General features: G+C 45.6%; 1 protein-coding gene across 1 annotated transcript; it reads right to left on the bottom strand.

Annotated features, from left to right (window-relative positions):
- Positions 1-680: 680 nt before the first annotated feature.
- Positions 681-20,200, bottom strand: LOC121432326 (olfactory receptor 10T2-like). Its single transcript, XM_041630176.1, has 5 exons — positions 20,117-20,200; positions 19,964-20,058; positions 9,996-10,065; positions 6,920-6,982; positions 681-1,634 (listed from the first exon to the last, which is right to left on the bottom strand). The coding sequence occupies exons 1-5, from the start codon at positions 20,198-20,200 to the stop codon at positions 681-683; spliced, it is 1,266 nt and encodes a 421-aa protein (XP_041486110.1).

Genomic DNA, 20,200 nt, shown 5'->3' with positions numbered 1-20,200 from the left:
GGGCCTTGTATGTGCTAGGCATGCATTCCCATTGAGCTACCCCTCTGGTCTCCAGTCTGCACCCATTCTCCTGGTCAAAGCCTTCTTTCTGTGGACGCTGGATGGGGTAGGGATGAAACTGAAGTGCATGAAGCTTTCATATATGAAGTTCTCAAAATAAAATGTAAAAACCCACAGACTATTTCTTTTAAAATTGCTATATGTTTTTTTTTGGGGGGGGGGAGTGGAATGACACACTAGCATTAGGTTAAGTGGGTAAGGAGGTGAGGAGGATCTGGGAAGAGAAAGAATATGGTCAAAACATATTGCATGAAAAAAATTAAGAAACTACAGATTTAATTTTTCAAACTTTAAAGAGAAGAAAAAACTGCTCTCTGCCCAGCCTTGGCGCCCTCCACTGGTGAGCACTAGGCACTGCGGACCACATTGTACCACGTCAAGTCAAAGAAACCAGGAAAAAGGAAAAGCATCCTTTATTGTGGTTAGATTATCTCAAGCACTGATTGACAACAAGGGTTACTTCACCTGGCAGAGGATTGCCTCCTGTTTTCCTGGAAATAGAGTTCAAGGGAAACGTGTTCACGAAAGCATAGGATAATGTGAATATTGCAAAGCAAGGTCTTTTTTTTTTAATATACTTGTATTAATTATTAGAGAGGTTTATGCTCGAATACAAGTTCTTATTTAAGTACTCCAAAGCCCCGCGCCAGGCTCTTTCTCAGGGCCACCCTCACCTCCTTGTTCCTCAGGGTATAGACCACAGGGTTCAGCAATGGAGTCACCACCGTGTAGAACACCGCCACCAGGCGGTCCTGGGAGGGGTTGGCCCCAGAGTCTGGCCGCAGGTAGATGATGGAGGCACAGCCAAAATGCACGATGACCACCGTAAGGTGGGCGGCGCAGGTGGAGAAGGCTTTGCGTCGGCCAGCGGCAGAAGGGATCCTCACGATGGCTGCCACGATGAAGGCGTAGGAGAGGAGGATGAGGAGGAAAGAGAACAGCACCACGAGGATGCTCAGAAAGAAGATGCCGAGTGCCTTGTGCGTGCTCTCTGCACAGCTGAGCTTCAGCACAGGCGCGATGTCACAGAAGAAGTGTTCCACGCGGCCCGTGCCGCAGAAAGGCGAGGAGAAGATCATGCAGGTTTCAACCATGGCCACCGAGAAACCAGAGCAGAAAATCAAGGCTCCCAGGCATAAGCAAACGGTGGGCCTCATGATCACAGAGTAGCGCAAGGGATGACAGATGGCCACGTACCTGTCGTAACCCATCAGTGTGAGAAGGAAACAGTTGATGCATCCCAAGCCCAGGAAGAAGAACATCTGGGCCCGACAGCCCGCGATGGAGATGGCCTGACTCTCCATCAGCAGATGGGCCAGCATATTGGGGATGGTGACCAGTGTGTAACAGGTCTCAGAGAGGGAGAGCACAGCCAGGAAGCGATACATGGGAGTGTGGAGGGTGCGGTCCACCTGGATGATGGTGATGATGGTGGCGTTGCCAATGAGCGTGACCAGGTAGGTGAGGAGGAACAAGGGGAAGAGAGTGGGCCTCAGTTCTGGGAGGTTGGAGAATCCCACCAGCACAAACTCTGTCACCAACCGGGTCCCATTGTCCCGCTGCTTCTCAGGAGCCTGGGAGGAGATAGGATCACTGGGACAATGCAGGTCATGAGGCTTGGCTAGGCCTCAGGTGGGGGAAGGAGAATCATCACTGATGTGCAGACAGGACAGAGGGACTCAGAAATGATCAGTTATTACCCAGTCAGCCAGATGTCTCAACATGTAAGAAGAATTAGCCAGATGGCGGAGGTGCATCCCTTTAATCCCAGCACTTGGGAGGCAAATGGCTCTCTGAGTTCAAGGCCAAGCTGGACTACAGAGTGAGTTCCCGGACAGCTAGGACTCCAGAGAGAAATCCTGTCTCAGTAAAAATAAGAAGAGGAGGAGGAGAGGAGGAAGAGGATTTACGAAGCAGGGTCTGGAGAGAGAGCTCAATGGTTAAGAAGACTTCCTGCTTTTCCAAAGGATAAGACTGGATGCTTAGGCCTATAACTCCAACTCCAGGGGATCCAGCACGCTCTCTGGTCTATATGTATACCCACACATACATTGCATACATTCACACAACTGCGCACCCACACATAAAAATAAATCCTTTTTTAAGTATTCACAAGGAAAGTGCTTTTTGTTTGCTGTGTTTTGTTTTGTTTTGTTAAGCCTACAGCACCAGGTATTCCCAGGTCTCCCATCCAAGTACTAACCAGGCCAAACTCAGCCTTGATCCAAGAGCAGACCAGATTGGGAACATTCACGGTGGTCATACCTTAGACACAAAGCAAAGATCTTTAGATGGAGGAAGAAGACAGTAAGTCCCTTTGTGGTTTCATTTAAATCGAGAAAGAGACCCTAGATGAGGACCCAAAGACCAACAGTCTGTGAAAATAGAAGTAACTCGGGGAAAGCAGACAGCCAATAAATGACATACTATGGAGGACATGGCTGAGGAAATGGCTCAGTGGGTCAAAGGCTTGCTGTGCATTTGCGGGGACCTGCCTTTGAATCCCCAGAACCCACTTGCAGTCCAGAGCAAGAGTACAGTTGTAATCCCAGAACTCCAGTAGTAGCGACGTAAAGACAGGAGAATCCCCAAAAGCTTGAGGGCCAGCTAGCCTACTCTAAAAGCATCAAAAAGAAACCCTGTCTCTCTGGACAGTGGTGGCACATGCCTTTAATCCCAGCACTTGGGAGGCAAAGGCAGTCGAATCTCTGTGAATTTGATAGGGGAGAGTCTTCTGTGCCCATGTTCCCAAATATTGTTTATAAATGTTCTTTTACATTTAAAGGGGGATATGATAAAAGTACCAATTTGCATTGGTATGGATTTTAAGGTCAATTTTGTTATATGTATTTCTGATCTTGATTAAGGTATTGTGATTTTGTAGTTCATTTAAAAATGTAGCCGGGCGGTGGTGGCGCACGCCTTTAATCCCAGCACTTGGGAGGCAGAGGCAGGCGGATCTCTGTGAGTTCGAGACCAGCCTGGTCTACAAGAGCTAGTTCCAGGAGAGGCTCCAAAACCACAGAGAAACCCTGTCTCGAAAAACCAAAAAAAAAAAAATGTAATGTAGTTCCAGGACAGGAACCAAAAGCTACGGAGAAACCCTGTCTCGAAAAATCAAATAAATAAATAAATAAATAAATAAATAAATAAATAAATAAAAATGTAATGTATAATTAGGAAATATAGGTTGCTAATGGATAATCATCAATAATAGTCAAGTTTCTAGTCATGTTAGTTAGATTTTCTAGATATGCATAGATATATTTCAGATAGGCATTCTTCATATCTTTCAATGGCTACAGAATATAGCATTTAAATGTTTTAATAATTTAGGGCTTTTCATGACAGTGAGACACGTCTGCTCCTGGCAGCACCAATCTACTTCAAGAAGAAGATGGGCATCGAAGAGGCACCTTATTGAGTTTGATAGCCATTTTGGCAAGAAACTGCTCTTGCCTATACTGTTGCATAAACTGGACACAAGAAACCCACAGAGAGAAGACTGCTGAATTTGCCTAAAGGTGAGATGGTCTTTTGGGGTTCCTGATTCATAAAAGAGACTGCAAGACATTCTACAGGACACAGCAGAAAGTGACTGAACTGTCTTTGGAATTTCCTGCTTCATGGAAATGTCTGCTGGATACTATGGGCTTGTAGGCTGAAGATGGATGCCCCGACACGGTACAAAAGAACTTTGGGTGACTGTCCAGGCAGTGAGATGTCTCTGTCATTTCTAGAGTTTTGGAAGTTGTTTGCTTAGGTAATATTATATCCTCTGGAGTCTTTGATAGAGTTAAAGAATGGATAGATAGTTATAGTTTTCCTTAGTTATGATAAAGGATAAAATACATATAAATATTGTAACTGTAATTCTTGCTTGATAACTGTTTTGCTATATGTAATTTTACTATGTTAAAGTTAAAGCCTTTCTTTTTTGTTTAAACAGAAAAAGGGGAAATGATGGGGGAGAGTCTTCTGTTTTGTGTTAATTTCATTGGTTAAAGAAAGAGATTGCCTTGACCCTTTAATAGGACAGAAAATTAGGTAGGCAGAGTAAACAGAACAGAATGCAGGGAGAAAGAAGCTGAGTCAAGCAGTCACCATGATTCTCCCACTCCAGACAGATGCAGGTTAAGATCTTTCCTGGTAAGCCAGCTCGTGGTCCTACACAGAATATTAAAAATGGGTTAGATCAATATGCAAGAGCTAGCCAATAAGAGGTTAAAACTAATGGGCCAAGCAGTGTTTAAAAGAATATAGTTTCTGTATAATTATTCCGGGTAAAGCTAGCCAGATGGCGGGATGGAGCCCGCCGCTCCTCACTACATGAATTTGAGTCCAACCTGGTCTACAAGAGCTAGTTCCGGGACAGGCTCTAAAACTACAATGAAACCCTGCCTCAAAAAGCCAAAAAAAAAAAAAGAAAGAAAGAAAGAAAGAAAAGAAAAGAAAAGAAGGAAACCCTACTTCACAATGAGGACCCTAAGTGAGACATACATAGATCTAATCTACATGGGAAGTAGAAAAAGACAAGACCTCCTGAGTAAATTGGGACCATGGGGACCTTGGGAGAGGGGAAAGGGAAAGACAGGGAGGGGAGCAGAGAAAAATGTGAGAGCTCAATAAAAATCAATAAAGAAAAAAAAAGCAAGCAAAACAAGTCAGGAGGAGTAAGGCAGTGATTAACATTCCTCCATGATTTGGGCTTCAGTTTCTGCTTCCAGAGAGAGAGAGAGAGAGAGAGAGAGAGAGAGAGAGAGAGAGAGACCCTGTATCAAACAAGGTAGAAGGCTAGGACACTCTGTCTTAGTCATTGTTCTATTGCTGTGAAGAGACACCATAATTACAACTCTTATTAAAGAAGGCATTTAACTGGGGCTTGCTTACAGTATTAGAGATTTAGTCTATGACCATGGTGGAAAGCAGACAGGCATAACTCTGGAGCAGAAGCTGAGAGCTTTACATCCTTCCCTGAAGGCAGCAGGCAGAGAGAGACAGACACTCCTAGTGAGACACTATCTCCAGCAAGGCCACACTTTCTACTCCCTCCCAAACAATTCTACTAACTGGGGACCAAGCATTTAAATAAATGTTCCTGTGGTGGCCATTCTCATTCAATGGCCATAAGCATCATGGGCCATAGACATGTTTGTCTTCTATTGTAAAGAGAAAAAATTAAGACTTACTAGTAGAAATATTAAAGTAATCTTTGATATTCAGCTCTACACATTCTTTTTTCCCTTCAGATTTTAGTAGAAATTGAAACAATTTCTTTGTTCCCCATAGACTGCTGTGGATTATGAGTGCTCTTCCTAACTGATAAGTGTGGCCAACCAAGAGAAAAGTGGCTGGAGGTTGACAAGATGGCTCGGTAGGCAAGGGCTTCAAGGGTGACCACCTGAGCTTCGTCCTGAGCCGTGGAGGAGGGAAAGAATCCACCACTGAAGACTGTCCTCTGATCCGTCCTGCCTTGTCACACAAGCCCAAGCACACATACACACACACACACACGCACACACACGCGCACACACACACATGCACACACACACACACATGCACACACACACACATGCACACACACACGCACACACACATGCACACACACATGCACACACACATGCACACACACATGCACACACACATGCACACACACATGCACACACACACGCACACACATGCTTTTTAAGGACAATTTAAAAATGGTTTTGTTTAAGCCCAGCACTCCTAGAGAAAGACAGAAGGAAGAGATAGGGGAATATCCCAGAGACCCAGAGATCCTGGAGTACAAAGTGCAAACAAATAAGAGACACCCTGCCCTCAGTGAGGTGGAAGGAGAGACCTGACTCCTGTCCCTCTTCTCTCTCTCTCTCTCTCTCTCTCTCTCTCTCTCTCTCTCTCTCACGCACACACACACATACACACTTTTCTAATTAAAAATATTCATTAGAGCTGGGATATGGCCAAGAGCTAGAGCACTTACTCAGCCAGCTCAAGGCCCTGGGTACCACTTCTCCCCATGTGAGGAGTGGAAGCAGGTGGTGAGTGAATTCCCTTAGAGAGCCATCATTCCCCACTGAGTCCCTGAAGGAGGTCATGGGGATCAGGAGAGGCCTGCCCTTCCTACCTTCCAGCCAGTCTAGCAGTGTTTCTGGACATCTGCAAGCCTGCAGCCCTCACGGGAGCTCAAAACCATAACCAGCTATGCACTTGAAAACATCCACTAGCAAAGCGGGATGATAGGAGTTAAGGCTTCCCATTTAAATATTTGGAAAGTTAAATGACATTTTTCACTTTGGAAAGAAACTTTTCAACCTAATTCAAAGAACTAAAAAATGTGCTGTAGCTGGGAAGATGGTGGGGTGGGTAAGTGCACTGCTGGGCGTGCGTGAGGGCCTGAGCTCCCATCACTAGCACTCAGGTAAAAGAAACAAAAGGAATGCAAAACAATAAAAATGTGCCTGTTTGAGATCAGATGCAAGCTACTTTTCTTTCTTTCTTTCTTTCTTTCTCTCTCTCTTTCTTTCCTTCTTTTTCCTTTTTGAGACAGGGTTTCTCTGTGTAACAGCCCTCCCTGTCAATTTTTTGGAATTTTTTTTTAGACAGGGTCTCACTATGTAGCCTTGGCTGCTTTGGAACCTGTTATGTAAACCAAGCCAGCTTTAGACTCAGGGAGAGCTTCCTGCCTTTGTCTACCAAGTGCTGGGATTGAAATGTGTGCATCACTGTGCCTGGCCCAATAAAACTTTATTAACACAAATAGTTGGAGGCACAAGTTTGCTCTCAGACTGTCATTTGTTAATTCCTGATAAAACACAAATAAAACTAAAAGGACACAGCCAGGTGTGATGACATATACCTGGAATCCCAAGACCTGGGAGGAGAGGCAAGAATGGGTCTGAACCACAAGTTCAAGCACAGCCTGAAAGAAGAGAAAGAGGAAAAGGAGTAGGCAGGACGGGGGACATGAAAAGTAATAAAAGGCATGAAAAATGTGTATGTATGGAAATACAATGAAGCCTTTCCTTTGTACAATTAATACATGCTAATAAAAACCAAAAGGATTTCAACTCAGGAGAAACTCCAGTGAGTTCCCCCCGCCCAAGGAATTCATGCTATGAGGAAGAAAAAAAACCTAACTAGAAATCTCCAGAAACAAAATCAGACATGGTGTCTTGGTGCCTGGTGGTAACCCCAGCAGCTGTGAGATGGAGAGTTGGGAAGGACCTTGAGTTCCATATCAGCCTGAGTTATGTGGAGAGGAAAGGGAGAGGAGAAAAGAGAGGAGGGAAGAAGAGTGTTCCACCACCACCGCCGTCACCACCACCACTGCCACCCACTTTGAAAAATGAGGCATTGGTTGAGTGTAGAGGATCACACCTATAATTCTAGCATTCTGAGACAGAGGGATGGTGAGCTTAAGGCAGCCTGGTTATAGAGTAAACCACTGTCCCAGAGGAACAGAGGAGAGTAGAGAAAGGGGGAGGAAAAGGCAGGCAAAGACTGATAGAAAAGGTGACATTTGTGTGATGGTTCAGATGATAAAGGCTACTGCAGGCAAGCCTAGTGACCCTGTTTGATACCCCCAGGATCCACGTGGTGTAAGGAGAGAATCAGCTGCCACGAGCTGTCCTCTGGCCTCCACAAGGGTGCTGTAGTGTGAATGTGCACATACAAAAAAAAATAGTGAGTTCTATGTCAGCCAGAGCTACATAATGAGACCCTGCATCACAAGAAAGAAAGAAAGAAAGAAAGAAAGAAAGAAAGAAAGAAACAGAGGGGGGAGGGAAGGAGGGGGGAGGGAGGAAATGAAGGACGGAAGGAAAGAAGGAAGGAAAGAAGGAAGGAAGGAAGGAAGGAAGGGAGGGAGGGAGGGAGGGAGGAAGAATAGGTCAGGAGAAAATAGTTCACTAGCAGTGCCTGGGTCCCTTCTTCCAGAGAATAACAATGACATTCTAACTCCCAAGAGAACATTAAGAAACAAGATAAAATAGAAAACGCAAATTTCCAAAATCTATAAGGACGAAAGTTCAATCCCATTAGAAAGTTATGCAAGTGAAACAAGAAAGCTAGACCTTCGAAACTACTTCTGACTTCACAGTTTTCATAACCCAGCATTTCCACTCCTAGGTTCAAAGAACCTGGATTCAAATTCCCAGCACCCACATGGCAGCTCACAACCACAAGTCTGCAAACTCCAATTCTAGGGAATATGACATCCTTTCCAACCTGTGCAAGCAGCTGCAGGCTCATGGTGCATGTACATGCAGCCAAACATTTATACACATAAAATAAAAAATAATACATCTCTTCAAAAAGCATTGCAATTAAGCTTTTCAGCCAATCCAGCATCTAATCAAAGGTGTGAACTACTCAAGCACAGGCCTTAACCAGCAAATCACGAGATCAATTCATCAGAAAGAAGATATTTGAGAACAAAAGAGAAACCAAAATATCCAAGTGAGGCGATAGCTTCTTTTAAAGAAGGTTCTCACTATGTTGTCCAAGCTGGCCTAGAACTTGCAATCTTCCTAACCACCAACTGCTGGAGCTGCATACACCTCCCAGCTTCTGAGAGTATGGCTCTTGGCACCAAGCCCAGGGCTAGATGACAGACTACCAACTGATGGTTATCATATAGAGCAGTTGTTCTCAACCTGTGGGTCGTTACCACTTTGAGGTCAAACAACCATTTATCAGATATCCTGCATATCAGATACTTATGATTCATATCATAAGTAGCAAAATTACAGTTGTGACATAGCGGCAAAGTAATTTTATGGTTGGGAGTCACCACAACATAAGGAACTGTATTAAAAGGTTGCAGCATTAGGAAGGTTGAGAACCATGCTATAGAGGAAAGCTCTTCTGTGTGTTCCCACTGGCTCTTCCCAAATACCCTCCTAGGCATCTAGCTTATGGGGGAGTCTTAGAAAGAAAACTTCCCTTGCCATATATTCAGCATAGGAGTGAATTTAGCAGAGTATGTCAAGCTTTGCTTGCTCACCTTCACAGATGGGAGAGTCGTTACCTAGGAAACAATGAGTATTACCTAGAGCAGAAATTGTGTGCTCTGATAGACAGGAACATTGGGAACGCTGAGCTGCAGCTCCTAAGCCTAGTAACTCTGGGTTTCAATGTCCCTCGCAAGGGTCAAGATGACTCCCGGGAAGCAGGCTGTTTCCTTTGAGCCTTATCCTATGAACTCACAGTGGAAGGATAGTGCTGTGACCAAGTTCCCAACCCAAAGACCAAGAAGAACAGGAAGTCCTGTCTGTGGCCAGACTATCAGTATTCTAAGGCCTTTCGTTAAGATGCATCTTCTTGATGAGCTGGTAAACCAGACTCAAACACAGAACTCAAGTTACCATCATTTTGACAACTAAAAAAGTTTGGCCGAGAGAAAGCAAAAATTCAGGGCCACCCAGCCCTCTTCTAATGCCTTCTGGTACCCCAAATCAGCATGCAATGAAGGTCCTAGGAATGAGGCTTGTCTGGTGGGTAGGAAATACAGTTGCTGAGATTGGGCATAGTGAGACACTAGGTAGCTGTTATGCCCTTCTAAGCCTCACCTGTGAACTCATGAACTCAGAAATGAGTCCTATGAACTCACAGTTAACAGTGAAATCTGTCAGGTAATGCTGGAACCAGGTCCCCAACCAAAAAAAAAAAAAAAAAAAAAAAAAAAAAAAAAAAAACAACCAAAAAACAAAAAAACCCTCCTGTGACTGGACCCTAGTCTGTAATAGCTTAGGATCTGGGGTTGGATTTTTCGTGAACATGTTTAGTTCCCTGTTCCCGAACCTCTTAGATGGAGAGCCTGGCTGGTCCAAGGACTTACTTGATGGGACCAGCAGTACTCACCTGCTCACTTGGAGCCCATGAAATCTATGCCCACTGAAGGTCCCAGAACAGCATTTGCCTTCAGGGCTTACCTGTGGGTACTGAGTGTAGGGACCTGACAGTGTTGCTCCCACTGTGACAGACAGAGACTCGGGGTCCTTCCTGAGAAGAGTGGGAGGGCAGAGAGCCAGCAATGCCAGTGACAGGGGCTGGTCCCTTCTTCTATGTCTTCTCATCAGAAAACCCTAAGGCTGGAGGCCCCTGCCCATGCTGCTTCCAGCTCTCACTCTACAAGATTCTGAATGTGTGTGTCTGTGTGCCCAGGAAGCTCTGGGTTGCATGAGCAGGGAGCCCCACACACCCAAGCCCACTCATCTCCTTGTCTCACCCACCACCTGTGCACCAGGGTTCTGTGTCTGCAGTGTTCAGAGCCGGAGGAGGCTCCTCTAGTTCCCCTCTGAGCACATTGCAGATTTCCTGGACACCACAAACTCAACTCAAAACTGGAGTTAAACACCTTTGACACAAGCTCCATGGAAGGCTTCCATTGTTCAGGCAATCTAAACAATTTCCTTCCCTCCACTGCTTTTTAGGTCTCACCCGAAGGTGGGGCTGGGCAGGTGACTTCTGCAGCCAGAATGTAACTCACCATGGCCAGGATAGGCTCTCCCATCCCTGTCTGCCTAAGAAGGGAGGGGCTGAGATACATGTTCTCCTGTTCTGGGGTCCCTGGAGCTGCTGTCCCAGAGGCTATGCAGGTACTAACAAGCCCTCCAGGACCAGGCTGGTGCTATGAGGAGTGCTCTCTCCTGGAACTACACACCCCAGGGTCTTCTTCCTCAGCACCCAGCCCTGAGCCTCAGAGTAGGAAAGGATTAATTGGAATCCTCCTCTAGGGACAGCAGTCACAAATCATCCCTCACCCCATCAGTGCTCCCAGTCTGCAATGCGTGCCGCCTCAGCTGTGCACAGACAGCTGTGTCCCAAAGACCCTGCCTCTGTGGGAGGAAGATGACTTCACACTGTTACTCAGGATGCTCAGGACGAATTTAGAGCCCCACAGCCTTCACATGTCTGTTCTTTCTAGATAGCTTTATACCTGTAAACAATCTCAGTAAACTCTCTGTTTCACTAAGCTGAGCCAGGGTGGAATTGTTTCTCCATGTTGCTCTTGTGTCTTATCTGGGGTCAAATGACATTCGCTTATTTCTTTCCAGAAATGTCACAATAGTTAATGCCTGAATAGAGATGGACAAAGCCAAGGATGAGTTGAAGAGTGATTGAATGGACCCTACAATACACGCTGAGTCCTGTGGCTGGGACTGTTCTCTGAGAAGTGGAGGGTCCTCAGATGCCATCCCGATAGGGCTGCCTCGCCCATGCGTGATGGGATGGTACATCTCCTTACTGTAGCGGTGGCTGCATGCTTGGGATGAGTGACTGAACATGCAACCGAGACTGAGCTGTCTGAGAGTGGAGATGAGTCCCGATGGGCTGGCTTACTCAAACCTTGAGGCATAGTTGCTTGTTACTGTCTGAAGTGCCTATTTAAGGGCAATCCCAAGGTACCTGTCTTCCCTTGTGTGAAATGGAGTGTCAAGCACCCTTGACGAGTGGAATCTGCCACATGAATGTAGAGATGCCCCCAATACAGATGAAAGAGCAGAGAGAGCCTTGCAGTCCCAGAGAGAAGCATGCATGGAACAGGACGTCAGTCAGTTGTTGCTGTAGTTGCATAGCCGCTGCACTGAGTACTAAAATATAAAGCTGAGGATGGGATGGCCACTCAGTGGAAATTTACATGTTTAAAGGGGTAACTACAAGAAGGAGGGACATGGCTGGGGTCCTCCACACGAGACTCCAACTTGTTGGATAAATTGGATAGAAGGGGTGAAATGGAGGTATTGTTTTACATTTCTTTTTTAAAGTTATATTTATTTCTCTCCTTATGAATGTGTGTGAGAGTGTGTATGTGCACATGTGTGCATATGTGTGCACATGGCAGAGGACAACTTCCGGGAGTCAGTTCTCTCCTCCCATCACGTGGGCTTGAGACTGACCTCAGATCATCAGGGTTGGTGGCCAGTGCCTTAGCCCTCTGAACCATCTTGTCAGCCTGGTTTTCATTTTCTTGCAGCTAGGTAAGAGGTCAATGTGCAAAGATAATACAAGTTCTGTCTGTGCTGCAGAGTCCTTCCTGGGATCCAAAAGCTTGTAACTTAGGCAAGATCACAGAGAGTGAGCAGGAAGAGAACATGGTAGGAGTATTGAAGTTACCTTGAAGGTCCAACCTTTATGAAAGAAGAAGGGAAAACGTATGATTAATCATACAGATAAAAGCTCAGCAGATACAAGTGCCTGTTGACAAGCTCGATGACCTGAATTCAATCCCTAGAATCCACATGGTGGAAGGACAGGACCATTACTACAACTTATTATATAATATGGTGCACTTGTATGTGCATACGCACATCCATGTACTAAACAAACATTTTTAAAAATTGAAAATAAAACACGCACAGAGGACAATAACAATGGACAGTGAAGAAGGGAACATAGTGATAGAAGATGCCCTTCTGGTCCAATTTTTAATAGGGAGGAAGGAAAATCCATGATTCAACTTGCAAATAGTAGCCTTAACAATGGCCCAATACTCTGACATGAGACTGGAGAGATGGCTTAGTGGTTAAGAGCATTGGCTACTCTTGCAGAAGACCTAGGTTCAATTCCCACCACCTGCATGCAGATCACAACCAGCTGTAACTCCAGTTCCAGGGGATCCAATACTCGGTGTACAAACATGCATGCAGACAAAAACACTCATGCACACAGAATAAACCGTTTTTTCTATTTAATATGATAGTATAATTACATCATTCCCTTCCCTTCCCTTTCCTCCCTCCCAACCCTTCCATATATCCCTCCCTGCTCTCTTTCAAACACATGGCCCCTTTTTTCACTAATTGTTATTGCATGAATATATGTGCAATGCGCATACAAATACATTCCTAAATGTAACCTGTTCAGTCCATATAATGTTATGTAAGTCTATTGAAAGACAGAAACACAGGAAGGAAAGAAGGAAGGAAGGAAGGAAGGAAGGAAGGAAGGAAGGAAGGGAAGGGAAGGAAGGAAGGAAGGAAGAAAAAAGAAATTATGTTAGGGAGTATCTGGCACCTGAGTTCTTTGAATTGGAGAATACTTTTAAACTAGAATGAAAAAGCCAGTCACATCACATCCTGGTTTGTCAGGACATAGAGATGGGTAGAAGCAGTCAGAGTGTTGCGGAAACAGAAAAACCAAGCAGCTCTGTATCCTTCCGTAAAACATAGGCAGCATGATCTGAGACTATGAGAATATGAGGAAATCAGCTCCTAATGGATTGGCTTACAAAAACCCTTGGTTATCGCCGTCTGAGGTCTCTATGAATATCGAGGATGTACAGGCATTACTGAGGGAACTGGACACGGGAGAGGCGACGTTGGGTGCTCAGCTCACTGGGCTGCATAGGGTTGTGTTCACGCGATGGTTAAGAAAGAGCGACTCAGCAGGTTCCTTGGGGGTAGGTCTGAGACTTTCGCGGCTTTGCTGAGTCCAAAAGTGGGACGTGATCTTTATGAGACAGGAGAGACTATAGTCGATCTGAATGATTCAGACAAGCATATAAATCTGGTCTGTAAAGTTCAAAGCAGTCAAGAGGACGTGAGACAAGGACAAAGTTGACAAAGGTCTGTTCAGGCCACTTTGTGAGGGCAGAGGTGGCAGCCATGTGAGTTCAGTCTAAATGCTGTGGAAATGTGGAAGAGGCATGGAAAGACAAAAGTATCTGCACCAGACTGGCCAGCTCCCTGAGGTTCAAGACTTTGCCCCGCATCTCATGTGAAAACCAGCCGCCCCTCCCCTTCCCATTTCTCTGTACTATAAATGACTTGTGGTAAGTTCTGGTGTTTGGGGCAAATTCCTGCTCATGCAGAAGTTTGACATCAAGCAAACAATTCAGTCAATCAAAATAGATGTCACTGAAGACTGCTATGTGGTGTAGGGGGGATAATAGGGCAAAAGGGATATAAAAAGTCTGTTTAACTGAACTCGGAGCTCCATTTTGGGACTGATGTCTGGGTCTATCATGTACACACAATGAATTGCTTTCAGCATGGACGCCTCATCCCTTGGCTATTCCTTACAACATTTCCAGCTTCCTAGACAGGAAACGAGACTGTTTTCACCTGCCTGGTCTTCACGGTGTACTGGGAGTAGCTGCTTGCCTGATACCATTGGGACATTTTATCCATAGGAGATTGGCCCTCCTGGGCTACTGGGACCTCCTCACCAAAGCACAATGGACCCTAGCTTAGCCTCAGGAATCAGGTCAGGAACATTGCCTATCAGACTGGTAAAAACCTAGGTTCAGTTGATTTTGATATCTAGTTAACCCACGTCTCTGAATGGAAGAGAATACAGGTGATTTTCTAAGAGTCCTAGAGCTATCAGAATAATCGGTTAAGAAAAAGCATTTCTACAATGACTCTTGAGCACTGGAGGGGTTGAGTCATATTAGTACGTATGTCTGGAGGCATGACTGGCAACATCTGGCTCCGGGCACTTTGTCCCTCTCTATGAGTTTTACACCCAGGTTCCAGTTTATATAAACCTGCCAAATGCCAAGAGGCACTGGGTGAAGTAAATGAAGTCAACAAAAATTCCTTACCTTTCGCGTGTGAATGCCATCTAAAAAAAGGCATGGGTTGTGCACTTATACTATGTAGTGAAAAAGGCTATTCAGAGAAAAGTAAAGCCCAACTATCTTCTGTAAAATCGATGGGCCATCTTCTGGGGCGGGATGACACATTGGATGGCCATTCCTGTAGGACCTGTACATCCCTCCTATCCCCTTATCAGGAGAGGTCCAGATGGTGTAAACAGCATGAATGTCTGCAGGTGAACAGTTAGCACTGGCTGGGCGAGCATTCTCTTTCTAATTGATTTGTTTGTATGTTCGCTTGTTTTGAGACAGGGTTTCTCTATGTAGCCATGGCTGTCCTGGAACTCACTATGTAGATCAGGCTGGCCTTAGACTCAGAGATCTGCCTGCCTTTGGAGTGTTAGGATTAAAGATGTGCACCACTATTGCCTGACCCTTTATTGGTTTTGTTTTGTTGATTTTCTTGAAACAGTGTAGTTGGTTGTTCTTTTGTTTGCTTGTTTTTTGTTACTTTTCTTACTCTTTGCTCTTTGGGTGCCCACCACTGAACTCCCAAATAAATACACAGAAGTTTATTTTCTTGTGAATTCCTGGCCTTAGCTTGGCTTGTTTGTAGCCAGCTTTTCTTAACTTTTTTGTTGTTGTTGTTTTGTTTTTTGTTTTTCGAGACAGGGTTTCTCTGTAGCTTTGGAGCCTGTCCTGGAACTAGCTCTGTAGACCAGGCTGTTCTCGAATTCACAGAGATCCGCCTGCCTCTGCCTCGTGAGTGCTGGGATTAAAGGCGTGCGCCACCACCGCCCGGCTCAGCTTTCCTTAACTTAAATTATCCTGTCTACCCTTTGTCTCTGGGTTTTTATCTGTCTCTATTCTGCGTGCTTTTCTTTACTTCTTACTCCATGGCTTGCTGTGTAGCTGGGCAACTGGCCCATGATGTCCTTACCCCCTTTTCCTTTTCTTGCTCCTTTCTCTCCTCCCAGATTTTGCCTCTTATTTATTCTTTCTGCTTCCAGCCCTACCTACCCTTACTCCTGCCTTGCTATTGGCCTTTCAGCTCTTTAAAGGACCAATCAGATATTTTGGACAGTCACAATAACACAGTTTCACAGTTAAACAAATGCAACATAAAAGAATACAGCAATCTTTGCATCATTAAACAAATATTCCTCTGCCTAACAAATGGAACACATCCTCAGCTAACATTCTACAACAAGACAGAGCCTGACTCTGTAGCACAGACTTGTCTCAAATTCACAGCAATCCTCCTGCCTCAGTCTCCCCAGTGCTGTGATTACAGGCATGCACTACCACATCCAAGCTTCACCATATTATTAATCCACAAAGGGGCAAATCAAGCCTGAATGGAGCCGTGGACAGATTTCAGACAGAGGGAGGAGGCAGAACGTCGGATTCCTGGAGCTGTAGCTATAACACAGGTACTGGGATTAAGCTTGGCTCCTCTGGGAGACCTCTTCTGAGCTAAGCCATCTCTCTGGCCCAAGAAGGACAGTTTTAAGCTTTACTGTGACGACAATGGTGAGGCTGGATAGGTTGTACTGGCCATCCAGAGCCTAGAGTTCTGGTGTCTGGTGCAGAGGATGGACAGGAGGTGGCGGCAGTGGTGATGCTCCATGCAGTCAGCTGTAGCAGGGCAGAGCAACTAGCTAGTGTGGTTCTGAGGAGTGGGGAGAAGTTGGGGAGAGCATGGGTGTGGAGGTTTGAATGAAAATAACCCCCACAAACTAATAGGGAGTGGCATTATTGGAGATATGGCCTTGTTGGAGTAGGTGTGGCCTTGTTGAAGGAAGTATGTCACAGGAAGTGGGCTTTGAGGTATCATAAGCTAAAGCCAGGCCCAATGTTACTCTCTCTTTCTGCTACCTGCATAGTCAGATATAGAACTCTCAGCTGCCTCTCCAGCACCATGTCTGCCTGGGTGGCACCATGCTTCCTGGTATAATGATAATGGACTAAACCTCTGAACTATAAACCAGACCCAATTAAATGTTTTCCTTTATAAGAGTTGCCATGGTCATAGAGTCTCTTCACAACAATAGAAATCCAAAGAAAATGGATGTTTAATGACTAAAAGCTATCTAGAAAGAACAGACATGTGACTCTAAATTTGTGCTGAGCATCCTGAGTGACAGTGTGAAGTCATCTTCCTCCCACAGAGGCAGGGTCTTTGGGACACAGCTGTCTGTGCACAGCTGAGGCGGCACGCATTGCAGACTGGGAGCACTGATGGGGTGAGGGATGATTTGTGACTGCTGTCCCTAGAGGAGGATTCCAATTAATCCTTTCCTACTCTGAGGCTCAGGGCTGGGTGCTGAGGAAGAAGACCCTGGGGTGTGTAGTTCCAGGAGAGAGCACTCCTCATAGCACCAGCCTGGTCCTGGAGGGCTTGTTAGTACCTGCATAGCCTCTGGGACAGCAGCTCCAGGGACCCCAGAACAGGAGAACATGTATCTCAGCCCCTCCCTTCTTAGGCAGACAGGGATGGGAGAGCCTATCCTGGCCATGGTGAGTTACATTCTGGCTGCAGAAGTCACCTGCCCAGCCCCACCTTCGGGTGAGACCTAAAAAGCAGTGGAGGGAAGGAAATTGTTTAGATTGCCTGAACAATGGAAGCCTTCCATGGAGCTTGTGTCAAAGGTGTTTAACTCCAGTTTTGAGTTGAGTTTGTGGTGTCCAGGAAATCTGCAATGTGCTCAGAGGGGAACTAGAGGAGCCTCCTCCGGCTCTGAACACTGCAGACACAGAACCCTGGTGCACAGGTGGTGGGTGAGACAAGGAGATGAGTGGGCTTGGGTGTGTGGGGCTCCCTGCTCATGCAACCCAGAGCTTCCTGGGCACACAGACACACACATTCAGAATCTTGTAGAGTGAGAGCTGGAAGCAGCATGGGCAGGGGCCTCCAGCCTTAGGGTTTTCTGATGAGAAGACATAGAAGAAGGGACCAGCCCCTGTCACTGGCATTGCTGGCTCTCTGCCCTCCCACTCTTCTCAGGAAGGACCCCGAGTCTCTGTCTGTCACAGTGGGAGCAACACTGTCAGGTCCCTACACTCAGTACCCACAGGTAAGCCCTGAAGGCAAATGCTGTTCTGGGACCTTCAGTGGGCATAGATTTCATGGGCTCCAAGTGAGCAGGTGAGTACTGCTGGTCCCATCAAGTAAGTCCTTGGACCAGCCAGGCTCTCCATCTAAGAGGTTCGGGAACAGGGAACTAAACATGTTCACGAAAAATCCAACCCCAGATCCTAAGCTATTACAGACTAGGGTCCAGTCACAGGAGGGTTTTTTTGTTTTTTGGTTGTTTTTTTTTTTTTTTTTTTTTTTTTTTTTTTTTTTTTTTTTTTGGTTGGGGACCTGGTTCCAGCATTACCTGACAGATTTCACTGTTAACTGTGAGTTCATAGGACTCATTTCTGAGTTCATGAGTTCACAGGTGAGGCTTAGAAGGGCATAACAGCTACCTAGTGTCTCACTATGCCCAATCTCAGCAACTGTATTTCCTACCCACCAGACAAGCCTCATTCCTAGGACCTTCATTGCATGCTGATTTGGGGTACCAGAAGGCATTAGAAGAGGGCTGGGTGGCCCTGAATTTTTGCTTTCTCTCGGCCAAACTTTTTTAGTTGTCAAAATGATGGTAACTTGAGTTCTGTGTTTGAGTCTGGTTTACCAGCTCATCAAGAAGATGCATCTTAACGAAAGGCCTTAGAATACTGATAGTCTGGCCACAGACAGGACTTCCTGTTCTTCTTGGTCTTTGGGTTGGGAACTTGGTCACAGCACTATCCTTCCACTGTGAGTTCATAGGATAAGGCTCAAAGGAAACAGCCTGCTTCCCGGGAGTCATCTTGACCCTTGCGAGGGACATTGAAACCCAGAGTTACTAGGCTTAGGAGCTGCAGCTCAGCGTTCCCAATGTTCCTGTCTATCAGAGCACACAATTTCTGCTCTAGGTAATACTCATTGTTTCCTAGGTAACGACTCTCCCATCTGTGAAGGTGAGCAAGCAAAGCTTGACATACTCTGCTAAATTCACTCCTATGCTGAATATATGGCAAGGGAAGTTTTCTTTCTAAGACTCCCCCATAAGCTAGATGCCTAGGAGGGTATTTGGGAAGAGCCAGTGGGAACACACAGAAGAGCTTTCCTCTATAGCATGGTTCTCAACCTTCCTAATGCTGCAACCTTTTAATACAGTTCCTTATGTTGTGGTGACTCCCAACCATAAAATTACTTTGCCGCTATGTCACAACTGTAATTTTGCTACTTATGATATGAATCATAAGTATCTGATATGCAGGATATCTGATAAATGGTTGTTTGACCTCAAAGTGGTAACGACCCACAGGTTGAGAACAACTGCTCTATATGATAACCATCAGTTGGTAGTCTGTCATCTAGCCCTGGGCTTGGTGCCAAGAGCCATACTCTCAGAAGCTGGGAGGTGTATGCAGCTCCAGCAGTTGGTGGTTAGGAAGATTGCAAGTTCTAGGCCAGCTTGGACAACATAGTGAGAACCTTCTTTAAAAGAAGCTATCGCCTCACTTGGATATTTTGGTTTCTCTTTTGTTCTCAAATATCTTCTTTCTGATGAATTGATCTCGTGATTTGCTGGTTAAGGCCTGTGCTTGAGTAGTTCACACCTTTGATTAGATGCTGGATTGGCTGAAAAGCTTAATTGCAATGCTTTTTGAAGAGATGTATTATTTTTTATTTTATGTGTATAAATGTTTGGCTGCATGTACATGCACCATGAGCCTGCAGCTGCTTGCACAGGTTGGAAAGGATGTCATATTCCCTAGAATTGGAGTTTGCAGACTTGTGGTTGTGAGCTGCCATGTGGGTGCTGGGAATTTGAATCCAGGTTCTCTGAACCTAGGAGTGGAAATGCTGGGTTATGAAAACTGTGAAGTCAGAAGTAGTTTCGAAGGTCTAGCTTTCTTGTTTCACTTGCATAACTTTCTAATGGGATTGAACTTTCGTCCTTATAGATTTTGGAAATTTGTGTTTTCTATTTTGTCTTGTTTCTTAATGTTCTCTTGGGAGTTAGAATGTCATTGTTATTCTCTGGAAGGTGAGACCCTGGCACTGCTAGTGACGTATTTTCTTCCTCCCTCCCTCCCTCCCTCCCTCCCTCCCTCCCCCTCTCTCTCTCTTTCTTTTTTGTGATGCAGGATCTCATTATGTAGCTCTGGCTGACCTAGAACTCACTATGTAGACCAGGCTGGCCTCAGACTCACAGAGATCCACCTGCTTCTGCCTCCCGGGTGTTGGTATTAAAGGCATGCCCCACTAAACCTGGGCATTTTCATCTTAGCTCACTACAAGGGGTGAAAACTCCATACAGGCAAGTGTTAGCCTTGAGCTCGCGTCCCATTTGGACAGTGCTCCGCAGGATCCCAATATTCCTTGCGTAGGCGACTCCCATCACCAGCAGGGCCTGAGAATACACATTTCCGTGGGTCCACACAGACACGTGGGTCACACATGTCTCTGACCCAGACTGGTGAATGCTCCTGGGTGTGGTCCAGCATGGCTGCTGTGGAGGATGCAGCTTGAACTTGCATGGTGGAGATGTTCAT

Source organism: Microtus oregoni, unplaced genomic scaffold, assembly GCF_018167655.1.
Source record: "Microtus oregoni isolate MIOR12 unplaced genomic scaffold, Mior012 000034F_ref0000314, whole genome shotgun sequence".
Lineage (NCBI taxonomy): Eukaryota > Metazoa > Chordata > Mammalia > Rodentia > Cricetidae > Microtus > Microtus oregoni.
Note: the sequence above shows the minus strand (reverse complement) of the source record. Positions and strands in the feature narration are given on the sequence as shown.

Coding starts and splice junctions, on each gene's coding strand:
- LOC121432326 (XM_041630176.1), bottom strand. CDS start 20,200: ATGAACATCTCCACCATGCAAGTTCAAGCTGCATCCTCCACAGCAGCC. Junction 20,059..20,116: donor AGGAGCATTCACCAGTCTGG/GTCAGAGACATG, acceptor GTGTATTCTCAG/GCCCTGCTGGTGATGGGAGT. Junction 1,635..6,919: donor CCCAGGTCTTGGGATTCCAG/GTATATGTCATC, acceptor ATCTCCTCCCAG/GCTCCTGAGAAGCAGCGGGA.